Here is a 13005-nt window from a genome sequence, read left to right on the forward strand (position 1 = left end):
TTGTCGCGAGTTCAGACCGCCTTCTTTTCGTAGGATGGCAAGGAGGAATGTGTCGTCTCCCGCTCAGTACCCGTCAAGGCTGAATTCGCCCTTGAATCCCTCATTCAGCAGCATCGCCGCCAGTCGTCTCCGCTGCAGTGTCATTTCGCTCTCGGTGTAAGAGAACTTGGGGTTCAAGCCCAGGGCCATGCACATGGCATTCGTAATCGTGAAGACGCCGCAGTCCCAGCCATTGGTCTGGCGCGGGGCTTCATAATCGACACCGCGCCACTCTGCCTCCACAAACTGGTCCTCGAGAATGAAGCGCACCAGCTCAAGCAGCTTGGTCTTGACGCTCTCGTCGCCACTGCCGCCACGCATCGAGTCGATGTGAGAGACTGTCCTCTTCTCGGGACGGATCACAGCCAGGGTCCAGTGGGATTGGTCGCAGATGGGGATGAGAATTGTGTCGATGTTAAGAAGGTTTGCTTTGCGGACGCCGGCTCTCCGCAGAAGACGACCGCAGCCACCCGGCCCATGAGAGAGGAGGCGAGGCCAGAAGTAGGACGTAAAAGCGGCACACTTGGGCTCCTGGTCTGTCGCACCCTTCGCTCGGTTGACGTAGTCTGCAACGTGCAGGATCGAGCCAATGATGACGTTGTCGTTCAACCATGCAGTGGGCGGCAGCAGCTTCTCTTCGAAATCGCGCCTGGTAAGCGGCTGGCCTTCTAAGGTCTTGACCAGCTCGGCGGTGGGGTTCGCTCTGGCCGCATTTGCGACTCTGATGTTCCAGTCCTCGGAGAGAGCGGTGATGAGAGGTCGAGCAGGCTGTCTCAGCCCGGTAAGCGCAGCGAATTGCTCGGCTTCCGCCCTCCGCTGGGCTTCCTGCTCTCGACGACGTTCCTCTTCAATGCGACGACGTTCTTGCTCTTGTTGCAGGAATTTTTCGCGGAGAGCTTCTTCCTCTTCGCGCTTCCGCTTCTCCTCGATGCTGCGCCGAACGCCTGCCTCGAACTCTTCCCGGATTTGACGCTCAAGCAACAGCTCCTCGAGCTTCGTGGTGGAGATGGCCAAATCGTCCTCGTCTTCCGCAAAGAACTCTTCCAGAGTGCGGGGGGCGGGCTTCTTTTCGGCAGGTTTGGCAGGTTGCTCCTCCTCCTTGGGGCGCATCAGCGGATTGATACCGGGACTGGAGCTAGCAGAGCTGCTAGTGTCGTCCTCGAAAAGGTGGGCTGCACGCCGGCGAGGTTCGGGGGTTGAGGGAAGAGGAGGGAGCGGGATCCGCACCATGCGTCTTCGAGGGGGGAGGTTGACCGTCGTCTTCAGACGGTTCTGTTCGGCCGCCTCTGCCCGCTTCTCCAGGTCGTCATAGAGGCGGTTGAGGAAGCGGCCATACTTTCGGGAATAATGAGTGAGTCCCATCTCCCTGTCCTCTCTCTCTAATGCCCTCTCCTCAGGTTCTAGATCTTCAGGGCTGCCCTTTTCTTTGAAATGGATGGATGTGTCGTGCGGCTCCCGAACCGCCGTAACGGTTCTACTGGCCTCAAACACGCGGGCCGAGTGTTCGTCACGGAGCAGCTCTGCCTTGAGCTTCGCCTTGAGGATCCGATCTGCCTGCCGGGGGGTCATGATCCTGGCAGGGATATGCGCCGGTGGGATGAACTGGGATACCGGGCTTTTGAAGGCAAGCTTCCTCTTCTTTTCTGGAGTTGCGACGTATCTGGGCGAAGTCGGATGCCCCCACTCTTTCGACGGCTTGAGGATACCCTTCGGCTCTGGCACCAATCGGTAGTCGCCAGGATTGATCTGCTCCTCCCAGTCGCAGGGTCCAGGTTCCGGGAACTTGAAGTCGTAGAAAGGTTGGATATCGAGCTCATCCGCGGGAATATCCTCCATGACAGGCGGCTTGGGCTCCTCGGGAAAGAATCCAGGCATGTTCTCGGTCGGGTGTTCCTCCAACTCGACATAGCTTGGCACCATCTCTTGTTTGTGGATGGCATTAGCGTCCACAATCATCATGCAGATGGTCTCGAGTGTGGCCTTGTCGATCTTGCACACGCTGTCAAGCGAGCGGAGGAAGCACAGAAACTCGCCCAACATCCCCGTGTTTTGCCTGAACATGCTGGAGCCCAGTGGCAGGCGGCGCGGCGGCGTGGGGTAGGTCTTTTTCAGATCCTCAAACAGCTCGCGGTCGTATACAATCTGCATGAATTCGATGCCCAATCTGAGGCGCTCCTCATATTTCTTCAGGGTGTCGATCAGCTTTTCGGCTCTCTCCTCGTCGGACTCGTCTGGTAACACAGGTCCGTGTCTGAATTCCCGGAACATGTGAATGCCAATGCTGGCGGCGAGGTCCTGGCCGTCTTGGATCTGCATCTGGATGGCTGCAACAGATGGACCGCCGATGAGGTTGCCGGTCTGGATGCTGTCGAGTTGGGTCGCGAAGATCCTCGCGAGATGTTGGATCCGGTCGAGGCCGATGCGCTTGGTGGGGTCGTCGGTCCAGATAAGGCGGTCAAAGCCGACATCCCCGTCCTGGTTGGTCGGTGAAGTCGGCGCCCGGCGCTTCACTCTCTTGACAACGATGTTGTCATTGTCGGGAGCTTTTCGGCGAGTGTCCACGGTCTCGTAGGCATCGCCGCGGAATTGATGACGGAGCTTGCCGTAGAGGGTCGCGAGAGGGCTGCCCATTGTTGCGACAGCGCGGCCGATGATGCCGAATGTTCGCGCCCACATCGATCGGGCAGGTGCGGGGGCCTCTTCTTGGGGAGTTTCCGGAGCCCGAGAAGATTCCTCCTCCGCGGGGATGGGCTCCTCGGGGGCAGGCACGACTCGATCGACAGATTTGCCGTCGTCCTTTGAGCCCTGGTTTTGGGCTATCAGATCGACTTCGCAATCTTCAGCCGGGCGCTTTCCGTTTTTGTTGAGGAGGCCCTTGTAGACCTCGTGGTACTCGTTGTTACCGCAGATGCAGTGCCAACGGAGGTCGTCCTTCTTCTGGAGGACGCGCAGGTTCTTGGGTCCGGTGCCCACGACGTAGAAGCGGAGGTGGCCGGCTGCGGCCTCGGCTTCTTCTCTTGAGCTGTAAATGTTGGGCGGGCCGCACCAACAACCTCTCATGTGGTGGTCGTTGCGGATCGCAATCCACAACTCCCGAGCGAATCTCTCCTCGCCTTCCGCGTCGCGGCGTAGGCGGAAGTAGCGGGTCTCCTCCCCGGGGCTGGCGGGGGTCGGAGCGGGCAAGGTCGACGGTGTTACGTCGATAAATCTTGTGAGGTACCGTTGCCGGTACCTCACCGGCGTCGCGGGGGCTGGCGGCGCGGGAGCGGGCGGCGGGGAGGAGACGAACCGGGTCGGGGGGGCGAGAACGACCGGCGGAGGGAAGATGGGCGGCCGGGCGGCCGCGAGAGGGGCAGGAGGGGCGGGGAGAGCGGAAGCGGCGGGAGGGGCGGGCGGGGCGGGCGTCGCGGGAGGGGCGGGAGGGGCGAGGCGGATGGGGAGACGCGCCAACTGCGCAACAAGCGTTAGACTGCGGCGGTTGAAGTCGCTCTGGGGCTGTTTCAGCGAGGTAGGCACTCACAAGGTTGGCGCGGGTCGGTCTGCCGCTGCTTTGGCGGCGGCGACGGCGAGACACTCGGGCGGAATCGCCCAGGCAGGAATCGTCCGGCGCGATGCCGGAAGGTCTTCTCAGACCACGGCTATTGCGCGTGGTCCGCGGCGTTGGGGCTTGGGCAGGCATCGTCAGCGGTCGGTTCCTGCTTTGTTGTGGAAGAGAGAGAAAGAGGAAGAGTTTTCGCCTGCGAGTGGGAGAATTTATAGGGTTGGAACTGCCCCGCGAAACTCGCACCGCTTGCGCAAAGCCAATTCGCGGCGAGGGAAGGCGCGGCGCGGGGCAGCGAAGAGGGAAGGCGCGGCGCCGTGCGCTCCAGGCAGGTGCGACCACGACGGGCCAAAGATTGCAGGTGCGACGAGGCCATTGGCGCCTACCTCACAGCAAAGGGGCAACTTCCCAATTCTCGGACAAAGCAGTACACTTGAACTACTACGAAAACCGGCAGTGTGTTTCCCATCCGTCGCTCCTCACGACACATCTCAGAAGAGTGGAAGAAATGAAACGTCGAAAGGGTCTTTACCCGATGGACCAGATAGACACCAATAATTCAGACGTTCCTCCCGAAGTCAGCGGTCGGGCTTTCGCCGGTGGAAATCGCATCAGCTACGAGGGCCGCAGGTGGGTTTCTATTTAATTTTTTTTCTCGAGACGATCGCGGGAGGGACCGAAGTCGCGGTCAGTCGTTCGGCTAGCGGGTTCGGTGGGGCACACGATCGCGATCGCATCGTTTATCGTTAGCGTCGCCGTGGCAGCTCGCGGGGGTTCACGGTAGGTCTTAAGCTATGGTGTTTATGGGCGCCCGCGCGGGCGCTGCGAATCGCGATGGAAGAACGAACGATGCGGCCCCGCAGTCGCGATGGCAATTGAAGTGGTGTTGCGGCTCTGCAGCTTGGAGCTTGGACATTCCAACCCTGCGTCAGGGCGCCACTCGCTTAATGCACCCTGTGGGCTGAGGACCCCTGCCAACTTGATCTCCTGTGGGAACGATCCGATTCGTTGTGGGGACCACCCTTCCAACGTCACTCGTTCTCCTTGCCAGCGACCGCATGCTGGACATGTTATTGTGTCGTCGGGTAGCACAATAAGGAGGAGTTTTTGGTGGGCTGGTTCAGTTTATTTAAAAGAAGCCCCGTTCTGTCTCATTTTCGCCCGGGCTGGGGAGATTTGCGGAACAGCGCGTTGCCAAATCAAGGATTATTGAGAAACCTGGAAAAATGCTACCCATAAGCTCTGCGCACTCTATACGGAATATAGAAGGGGCAGACTGAAAAGAGAGAGGAGAAGTTTGACATCCCCTAAAGGAGGAGCAATCCGTAGAGTCATTACGAACGCCAAGGAAGCCGTCAGTAAAACGACAGCAACAAAGGTGGATGTGAAAGGTGCAGCGAATTAGGATTTCGACGCCGAACACGAGATCGCCACCAAAATCACTCCCATTTTATGCAATGTCTTTTTAGAACCTAGAGCGGCATTGGCATCCGGTATGCTCGCGAACTACTTTGAGCTTCGAGTTTGGAGTGTGGCTGATGGTAGAAGGGTCCCGCCGGAGCGCGCTGGACTCCGCGCTGGACTTGTCTACCGCCTAGGCAGCTTAATTCCAGGCAGCCTTTGTGACACTGAAGTCAACGGTATCACACATCGCATAGCAACAGCAGGGGACGCCGCACCCAGCAGCGGGAATAGAGCCGTTTCCAACGGTTGGTATCTGTGCGCATTTGCAATCACATCGTTAAGTCACCCAGTCTTGGCTCCCATCTTGCCCTTCAACCAGGAGATACTCTTCCTGACACTGTCGCCGACCTTCTCGTTGTTCTCCCTCGCCTTCTCCAGCCCTCCCATGCGCAAGCCGCCGGGCAGCATCCACCACATCAGCAAGATGAACAGCAAGATGGCCAGCACGATCGGCTGCAGCACCTCGACGCCCTTGCTCTGGGCGATCGCGCCGACCGCGAACGGAAACAGCGCGGCGCCGCCGCCTCCAAAGGCCGCGGCAAAGCCGATGGCCGACACGTGGTAGTCGCTCGGCAGCAGCTTCGTGGCCGCGACGATGGCGGCCGGGAACAGCGGGCCCAGGAAGAAGCCCAGGAAGGCGACGAAGGTGGCGGAGGCGGCAAAGTTGGGCACCAGCCAGTACAGCAGCTGGAGGGCGACCGACAGCAGCAGGTAGGCGGTGATGGCGAGCTTCTCGCCGATGCGGCCCGTCACGAAGCCCAGCACGACGCGGCCGACGGTCAGGCCCAGCCAGAAGAAGGTGACGGTCAGGCCGGCGACGAAGGGGTCGGCGTGGCGCACGCGCAGCATGAAGGTCACGATCCAGCCGCCCAGCGAGACCTCGACGCCGACGTAGCCCAGCAGGAACAGCGCGACGAGCCAGGTGACGGGCGAGCGCAGCACGGTGCGCGTGGTGGTGCGCTGGCCGCCGCTGCTGGCCTGGTGCATGGCGCGGTGCGCGCTGGCGTCGGCGCGCCAGAAGGAGGGCACCAGCAGGAACAGGGCGAGGCCGTCGAGGCCGATCATGAGGTAGTAGAAGGCGTACCACGGCAGGCCGCCGCGGGTGACCATGGCGGTGGCGATGAGCGGGCCGATGGTGGCGCCGAGCCCGTAGGCGCCGTGCAGGAAGCCCAGCAGCTCGTTGGCGCGCTGCATATTGCCGACCCACGCGTTCCAGGCCGAGTCCTCGATGCCGTTGCCGAAGCCGATGAAGAGCAGCACGACGGGTATCGCCGGGTACGGCGGGTGGGAGATCAACGGGATCATGCCGACCAAGCGGCAGAGGGGGCCCAGCACGGCGACACCACGCTGCCCCAAGTAGTGGTGGATCAAGTTGTTGAGCAGGGCAGCGAGAAGGTAGCCGACGAAGGGGGAAAGGAAGACGAGCGATACAACGGTGTAGGTGATGCTGTAGTATGATTCAATCTAGGAGGGCGGGGGTCAGCTGGGTTGGCCCTTTCGGCTGATGATGCGAGCGAGCTGAGCGTACGTATGGAAGGAGGGCCTGTCCAGAAGAGTTAGCCACGGTGTCAGTGGGGGCTTGTGAGGTAGGCGGGAAGCAAACGTACGCCGAGCGCACCGTCTGTCATGCCCATCAATATAAAGGAGTAGTTGGATGAGAGGAAGCGGAAGACGTTCACGGTTGACTCGTTCCAACGCTGGAGCTCGAGGGCGGCCGGAGGTGAGGGCAGCCCCGACTCCTCCTCGGTGGCATCTGGAGCGCTCCCAACCTTCTCCGGATCCTCGATGCGGCCGGCCGTGACATTGCCTGAGCCCATAGCGGCCGCCATGGTGAAGTGATGAAAGACGAGTCGGTGTTGGACTTGAAAATGCGTCCATCCACGGCTCTGGGGTTAAACGTCTAACTCAGTATACCAATCCTCAGCCCGACGGACAGCCTGCCTTATATGCGGTTTGAGTCCGCAGGCCCGTCTGGCGGGCCTTCCCAGTTGAAGAGTCTCCGACTTCGTTTACGAGGCGCATGCACAGGGCGCAATGATTGCTCATCCAGATGCCCTGGCGGCCGAGTGCTCCCCAAGCGGTCAACGGAGGTACCCCCCAGGTCAGCAAAGATCCGAAGAAAAAGCGCAAGGCGCGGCGGGGAGCAGCCCAAAAAGGCGTGGACATGTTGGAGAGGCCAGGCCGCAGTCTGCATTCTTCCATCATGCTGTCGTGGGGGGCCGTTCGACGTTGGGGTGGGTCGCTCGTTATTCCCGGAGACGACAACGCCAAGGAGTGACTGCCAGCGGGCAACTCCTGTGGGTGGCCGTCATTGAGTTGATTGATTGGACTCTTGGCGGCATCTTGCCCGCGCCGAGGTTCAGCCGTGCGGGCCGGGCCCGCCGTCTTCATGAACGGCAGCTCCGCAAGTGCTCTGCAGCCCGCACACACTTGGTGGTCTCGGCAGCTGTCGCCAGGAAGCACATGACCAGTTTCAATTTTTCGTCAACCATCATTGTGTTGCACTTGTGCACTTTCATCGGTATCAAACACGGCTGAATATAACGTCAGTGTATGCAGCTTAGCCGAAGTTTTGGCGGTCGGACCGATTCTCCCCGTACAGCGCTGGATCGCCTTTGCAACAGGCCGCCGTGTTTTTGGAACGTTGAAGGAGGTCCTCAAATCACTGCCCGGCAATTGGCGTCTCGAATTGGAAACTCCGCCCTTCACCGCTCTACCCTGCTCCGCTGCCGCTAGCATCTGACAGCTCGATGCTTCGGTCCCTCCTCGCCTTCGACAATCCCAAACCTTACCCAAGTGATGCTCAAGATGAAGCAAGTGGCACCTGAGTCCCGAAAGGGCGTGGACATGAGCGAAGCACACTCATCTATCTCGTGGGAGAAAGGGCAACCCGTAGCGGGTTCCATGAGCCTACTACACAGATACACCCAGAGGCGCCTTGCGTCGCAAGCGAGTTGTCCTTCGCGTTCATGAACACAACGAGATGAGCCACAGATGGCCTCCCCGGTGGCCCCGCAGTGCATTCGCATTGCCACTGCGGATTGCAGGTGCAACGTCCCGTCCCCTTGCCGACGGCCACCTTGCGAGTTGGCCGGGACTCGTCGGTGCCCACCAACTGTCATGATGCGTAGCGAGGCTCCGAAGTTGCTGAAGCACGTGAAACTGCCTCATTGCCCGAGTCACTGTGCAGGAGGATAGCTCAAGCGTACGGGCCGAGCTAGCAGCACCGAGATCACAATGGCCACCAAGATGGGACCGCTCCTGAAGGCCCCCCTCCCTCCTTGCCCGCCAACCTTCTAATGGTTCTGTTGTTCAGCCCTGGCAGATGTTTCGACAGACAGCCTGAGGAAAGAGCAGAAACAACACCTTCGCGGCCGAGTTTCGCGACCGGCTGTGGCCTCAAGGTCACATAGAGTTGGGATTCTCCCCCGCTGGGCTTCCTCAAGATTCGCATCGCTTGAGAAGTGCGACTTGCCGTGCAAGAAGGTCGGAACAAAAGTGACGTGACGCTTGGAGAACTCGGACCTTCGCAGGCCATGGCAAATATTGCATTTTCACTGTGTGACAATAAACGTTGTCGTCGCACTTGTAGTTCCCTTTCGTCTTATAATATATAGTTGAAGTATAGAAATCGCCTACTTGGATCGGACAATTCAGGGTCAGCACATAACCCTAACCCCGGTGATGCCACAGTGCGGCCTCGCTCACTGAGAGGTCGAATCCAGACGGACAACACCTACAAAATAGAGGCAGTCTCTCCTGAAGTTTACTTTGCCTTCCAAAAGCAGCAGTACTTTTCACTCTCACGGCCTCATACATCGATCATCCAGCTTCAAGGAGGAGGGGAAGGAACCCAGTTTGAAAGGATGGAGAAAAAAGCCAAAGGCGCCCCTTCGGGCGCCGACGACAGTGCGGCAGCCGCCATGAACAACAAAACGAAAACGAAGTCATCCACAGCCCAAGACGACCAAGTCATGGCGGTGCGCCCCCCTCCCCGTTTACCACCACCACCTTGCCACTTCTTGCTCCTGTAAACAGATCACGTTAATCCATTCTCCCCTTCCCCCCCTTTTTCCTCCTCACCCAACTTTCTACTTCTCACTCACAGATCCCCACTCCCCACCCTCCCCCCCCCCCCTCTTCCCTTCCCTACCCTTTGCTCACGCGCGTCATGGCCCACCCAGACCAACAACAGCAGCATCGTGTCCAAGCGCAGCGTCGAGATGCTGTACCATTCCGCCGGCACCGGCGCCGGCGCCGACGCCGAGCCGTCCTTCTTCCGCTACTTTGTCCGCCGGCCGCAGCGCCGCGCCCCGCTCATCAACCGCGGCTACTGGCTGCGCCTGCGGGTGGTGGACGTGCTGGTGCGGGACTTCTTGAGGGGCGGCGTCGGTGGTGGTGTCGGCGGCGGCGGGGAAAGGGGGAGGCGCAGGCGGGTGGTGGTTAATTTGGGCTGTGGCAGGTCAGTTCTTTTCTTATACTTTACTTGTCGGCCTTCTTTTTTGCCTTTTTTTTTTCTCTTTATTTTTTCTCTCATTTCCCCCCCTCTTTTTGAGGCATTGCATTGAGTCGGGATGAAAGGAGATGGGATGGGAGGAGATACAATTGAGGTGCTGATGCTGAACTGGAAGGAGGAGTGTAGCGATGTCCTCCCGTGGCAGTGTCTCACCCGTTACCCTGGGGACTGCGAGAATGTCGTGTTCGTGGATGTGGATTTCCCGGACCTGATGGAAAGGAAGAGGCAGACGGTGCTGGGCACGCCCGAACTGTTGCGAGCGTTTACAGGGGTCCGCGCCCCAGAAACGGTGGTTAAACCCGTGGTCTTTGAGAGCGATCAGTACGTCCAGATCGGGTGCGATCTGAGGGATCTCAAGACGCTGCAGCAGGGGCTGGCCGCGGCCATTGGGGACCTTGCTGAGTGCGAGTTCATCTTCGTCGCCGAGGTGTCGATTACCTATATGGACACAGACGGGGCCGACGAGGTCATCCGCTGGGCTTCGTCTGTTGGGAGAAAGGGTGAGTACCGGTATTCTCTCCTTGGAGATGGCAGCTCGTGTGTGATGGGCTGATCATGGCTTCAGCCGAATTTGTCCTCCTGGAGCAGATCCTCCCTGACGGCGAGGACCACCCGTTCGCCTCAACCATGATGAACCACTTCCGGAAGCTTAACACGCCATTAAAATCCGTCCACAACTACCCCACCGTGTCCGACCAGCACGCCCGCTTCTCCTCCCTCGGCTGGGACTCAGTTAGGGTCTGGACGCTTTGGCAGGCATGGGCCGACGAGACCTTCCTCTCTGCTTCCGACCGCCGCCGACTGGACGACGTCGAGCCGTTCGACGAGTGGGAGGAGTTTGCCCTCTTTGCCAGCCACTACTGCGTGGTCCATGCTCGGGTCGGAAGCAACGCGGCCGCGGCACCGGCGCCGCCTGTGCCCTCGAGTACCGAAATCCCCGTTCAGCCCGCTATCCTGCAGTTTGACCCGTGCCAGGGGCAGAGGGGCCAGCGGCGCTTTGCAGCCGCAATGCAAATCTCGCGAGACGGGGCGCAGATGTCGCTGTTGAACGTTCTGGGGTTGGGGACAAAAGGCAGGCTGCAGTCGTGTGACGTTTTCACACTGGGCGCTTCCGCGAGTGATGAGCCACTCACGTTTCGCGCAGGGGGCCCGACGAGCAGGATGTGCCACTCCTTAACAGACCTAGGAGATAGCGGCGCATTGCTGGCGGGAGGGCGCGGTTCTCCGGACAGTCCTCTCCGGGATTGCTGGATTTTCCATAAGAGCCAGGGTCTCTGGAGGCGCACGCACGATCTCCCTATCCCGTTGTACAGGCATTCAGTTACGGCGCTGGGAGAGACAGGTTTGGCGTTGCTTGTTGGAGGCCGGAGCGAGATTGGCTCGTTTGCTGGCGCTCTCCTGTACCATCCTGAGCGGGGCTGGGTAAACTGCGAGGTGGTCGGTGACAGACCGGCTGCTGTTTACGGGGCAGTACTCGCTTGCGGGAGAAGTACGGGGGAAACCAGTTTTAGTGGGATTTATGCTGGCGGTCTAGAAGATGGTCTTATTTCCGACCAGATTCTGTCCTGGGAGGTGAAGCTGTCAGATGCTAAGGTATGCCGATGCTTGGACCGGTAGAGGCTCCGGGACTGACCACTGCGCAGAAACCGACAGTCAGGTTCAGCAAGCTGCCCCTCCCCGGGGCGTTGGAAGAGGCCTCATTTCGGCGGTTGTTGGCGAGGTTCGGTGCAACGTGCCTTCGGCATGGCGATGAATTCCTGATCTTGGGCGGCGTAGCCAAAGACCATCTCCTAAGCCACCAGGATGAGGCGCTGTTCTGCTCCTTGACATCAAGCGGGCTGGAGATCTCTCGGCGGCTACGACCCGACAGCGCCCAGCATGTGGGTTCCGTTCCCCGCCCACTATTTGTTGGACATTCGGTAGTCTTGAGGCCAAACGGCGACGTCGTCGTGCTCGGCGGTGGCGCGGTGTGCTTCTCCATGGGTACCTTCTGGAATAGCGGTGTATACACTCTGCGCGTCCCTGGGACTGGAGATTGTGGCCTAGAGGTATCACCAGCTGCTTCCCGCTGGGCGCACGAAAAGACCATCGACATCGTCCCGAGCCAACCGGGTCCTCCAGTGGTATTGAACCCTCTGGACGGGGCTAGTGGACCAACCATCACGCCCATTCCGCGCCTGAAGCTGGAAACGGCAGACGACTTCCACGACGTTGTCCGTGCGGGACGCCCAGTAGTCCTGGTGGGTCTAGATCTAGGCAACTGCATCTCCGCGTGGACAATGGACTACCTCGTCGAGAAGGTTGGGGCGGACCGCAAGGTAAGATTAAGTTGTCACAGCTGGCGGCGGCGTCGCGAGAAGTTATGCTAACAAGAAGCAGGTCGTCATCCACGAGGCCGCAACCCAGGCCATGGATTTTACAACCAAGAATTTCCGCTATGTTACAACCGAGTTTGGTGATTTTGCTCGGCGAGTTGGGCATGGTGACAGGCTCTACTTGAGGGCGTTGTCACACGAGAAGCCAACCGAGAAGCCGGCAGTATTGGCAGACGACTTCCCGGGACTGGCGGCCGATTTCAGGCTTCCTGCGCAGCTGGATTTGGTTGCGGAGAACCACTTCAGTTCTGTGCTAAGGCTGTCTGGACCCGTGAACATGTGGCTGCACTACGACGTGAGTTTCGAATGGAATCACTCCCGTCGTGCTCCTGGCTGCCTACCACCGCGGCCCTGTGCTTGCTTGTTACTTTCCCATAATCCTTTTCTACCGCTTTTTTCCATCTCCTTTTTATTCCGCCTGGCGCTGACGATGACGCGCAGGTTATGGCAAACGTCTACTGCCAAATCGGCGGATCGAAACGGCTGATCCTCTTCCCACCTTCGGACGTCGAACATCTTTCCTTCTCGCCGGGCGCGTCTAGCTCCAGCATCGACGTCTTCAGCTCCCTGGGTTCGCCCGAGCTGGCGCACACTCGGCCTCACGAGGCTCTGCTGTCGCCCGGAGACGTGCTGTTCCTCCCTCCCCTATGGCTGCACACAGCGACGCCGACTTCGGCCCAGAGCATCGCGGTCAATGTCTTCTTCAGGGATCTCGACGGCGGGCATTATGCATCTGGACGGGATGTGTATGGCAACCGCGATCTCGGCGCTTATGAGAAGGGGAGGCAGGACGTTGCCCGCATCGTGAAGTACTTCGAGAAGCTGCCGACGGAGGCGAGGGAGTTCTACCTCCTCCGGCTAGCAGATGAACTGCGCAGAAGGGCGCGGGGATGAGACATGCAGTTTTGCGTCACCGAGGACCGACGGCCGACGCCTTTTGCCATTCGTAACACCGCAAGTCCCTCCGTTATGTGGCCCCGAAAAGGCTTCTCGGTGGTCTTGGGGTGCGGTGCTGCCGCCTTTGAAGGTCATCTTGGACCTGAAATTGAAGACCAATGAGGCTCGCCCTG

General features: G+C 59.7%; 4 protein-coding genes across 4 annotated transcripts; 2 read left to right on the plus strand and 2 right to left on the minus strand.

The window, feature by feature from the left end:
- Positions 1-63: 63 nt before the first annotated feature.
- Positions 64-3718, minus strand: THITE_2132908 (uncharacterized protein; the record flags this gene model as incomplete). The annotated part of the gene is made up of 2 exons (XM_003657874.1): positions 64-3534; positions 3614-3718. 2 exons carry the CDS (start codon positions 3716-3718, stop codon positions 64-66), a joined length of 3576 nt encoding a protein of 1191 aa, XP_003657922.1.
- Positions 3719-5072: 1354 nt separating this feature from the next.
- On the minus strand, positions 5073-6975 carry THITE_2124148 (uncharacterized protein). The gene is made up of 3 exons (XM_003657875.1): positions 6652-6975; positions 6573-6587; positions 5073-6508 (listed from the first exon to the last, which is right to left on the minus strand). Exons 1-3 carry the CDS (start codon positions 6871-6873, stop codon positions 5327-5329), a joined length of 1419 nt encoding a protein of 472 aa, XP_003657923.1. The 5' UTR covers positions 6874-6975; the 3' UTR covers positions 5073-5326.
- Positions 6976-9587: 2612 nt separating this feature from the next.
- THITE_2124154 (uncharacterized protein) lies at positions 9588-12368 on the plus strand. Its single transcript, XM_003657876.1, has 3 exons — positions 9588-10060; positions 10126-11153; positions 11204-12368. The coding sequence occupies exons 1-3, from the start codon at positions 9634-9636 to the stop codon at positions 11927-11929; spliced, it is 2181 nt and encodes a 726-aa protein (XP_003657924.1). The 5' UTR covers positions 9588-9633; the 3' UTR covers positions 11930-12368.
- A 1-nt stretch (position 12369) lies between these two features.
- On the plus strand, positions 12370-12910 carry THITE_2124157 (uncharacterized protein). The gene has a single exon (XM_003657877.1). It carries the CDS (start codon positions 12380-12382, stop codon positions 12827-12829), a length of 450 nt encoding a protein of 149 aa, XP_003657925.1. The 5' UTR covers positions 12370-12379; the 3' UTR covers positions 12830-12910.
- The last annotated feature ends 95 nt before the right edge of the window (positions 12911-13005 follow it).

This window comes from Thermothielavioides terrestris, chromosome 6 (genome assembly GCF_000226115.1).
Source record: "Thermothielavioides terrestris NRRL 8126 chromosome 6, complete sequence".
Classification (NCBI taxonomy): Eukaryota; Fungi; Ascomycota; class Sordariomycetes; order Sordariales; family Chaetomiaceae; genus Thermothielavioides; species Thermothielavioides terrestris.

What these genes read in the sequence shown, in the direction of transcription:
- THITE_2124154 (XM_003657876.1), top strand. Translation starts at nt 9,634, where the DNA reads ATGGGAGGAGATACAATTGAGGTGCTGATGCTGAACTGGAAGGAGGAG. An exon ending in TTCGTCTGTTGGGAGAAAGG is followed by an intron (nt 10,061 to 10,125) that starts GTGAGTACCGGT and finishes TCATGGCTTCAG; the next exon opens with CCGAATTTGTCCTCCTGGAG. An exon ending in TGAAGCTGTCAGATGCTAAG is followed by an intron (nt 11,154 to 11,203) that starts GTATGCCGATGC and finishes ACCACTGCGCAG; the next exon opens with AAACCGACAGTCAGGTTCAG.
- THITE_2124148 (XM_003657875.1), bottom strand. Translation starts at nt 6,873, where the DNA reads ATGGCGGCCGCTATGGGCTCAGGCAATGTCACGGCCGGCCGCATCGAG.
- THITE_2124157 (XM_003657877.1), top strand. Translation starts at nt 12,380, where the DNA reads ATGGCAAACGTCTACTGCCAAATCGGCGGATCGAAACGGCTGATCCTC.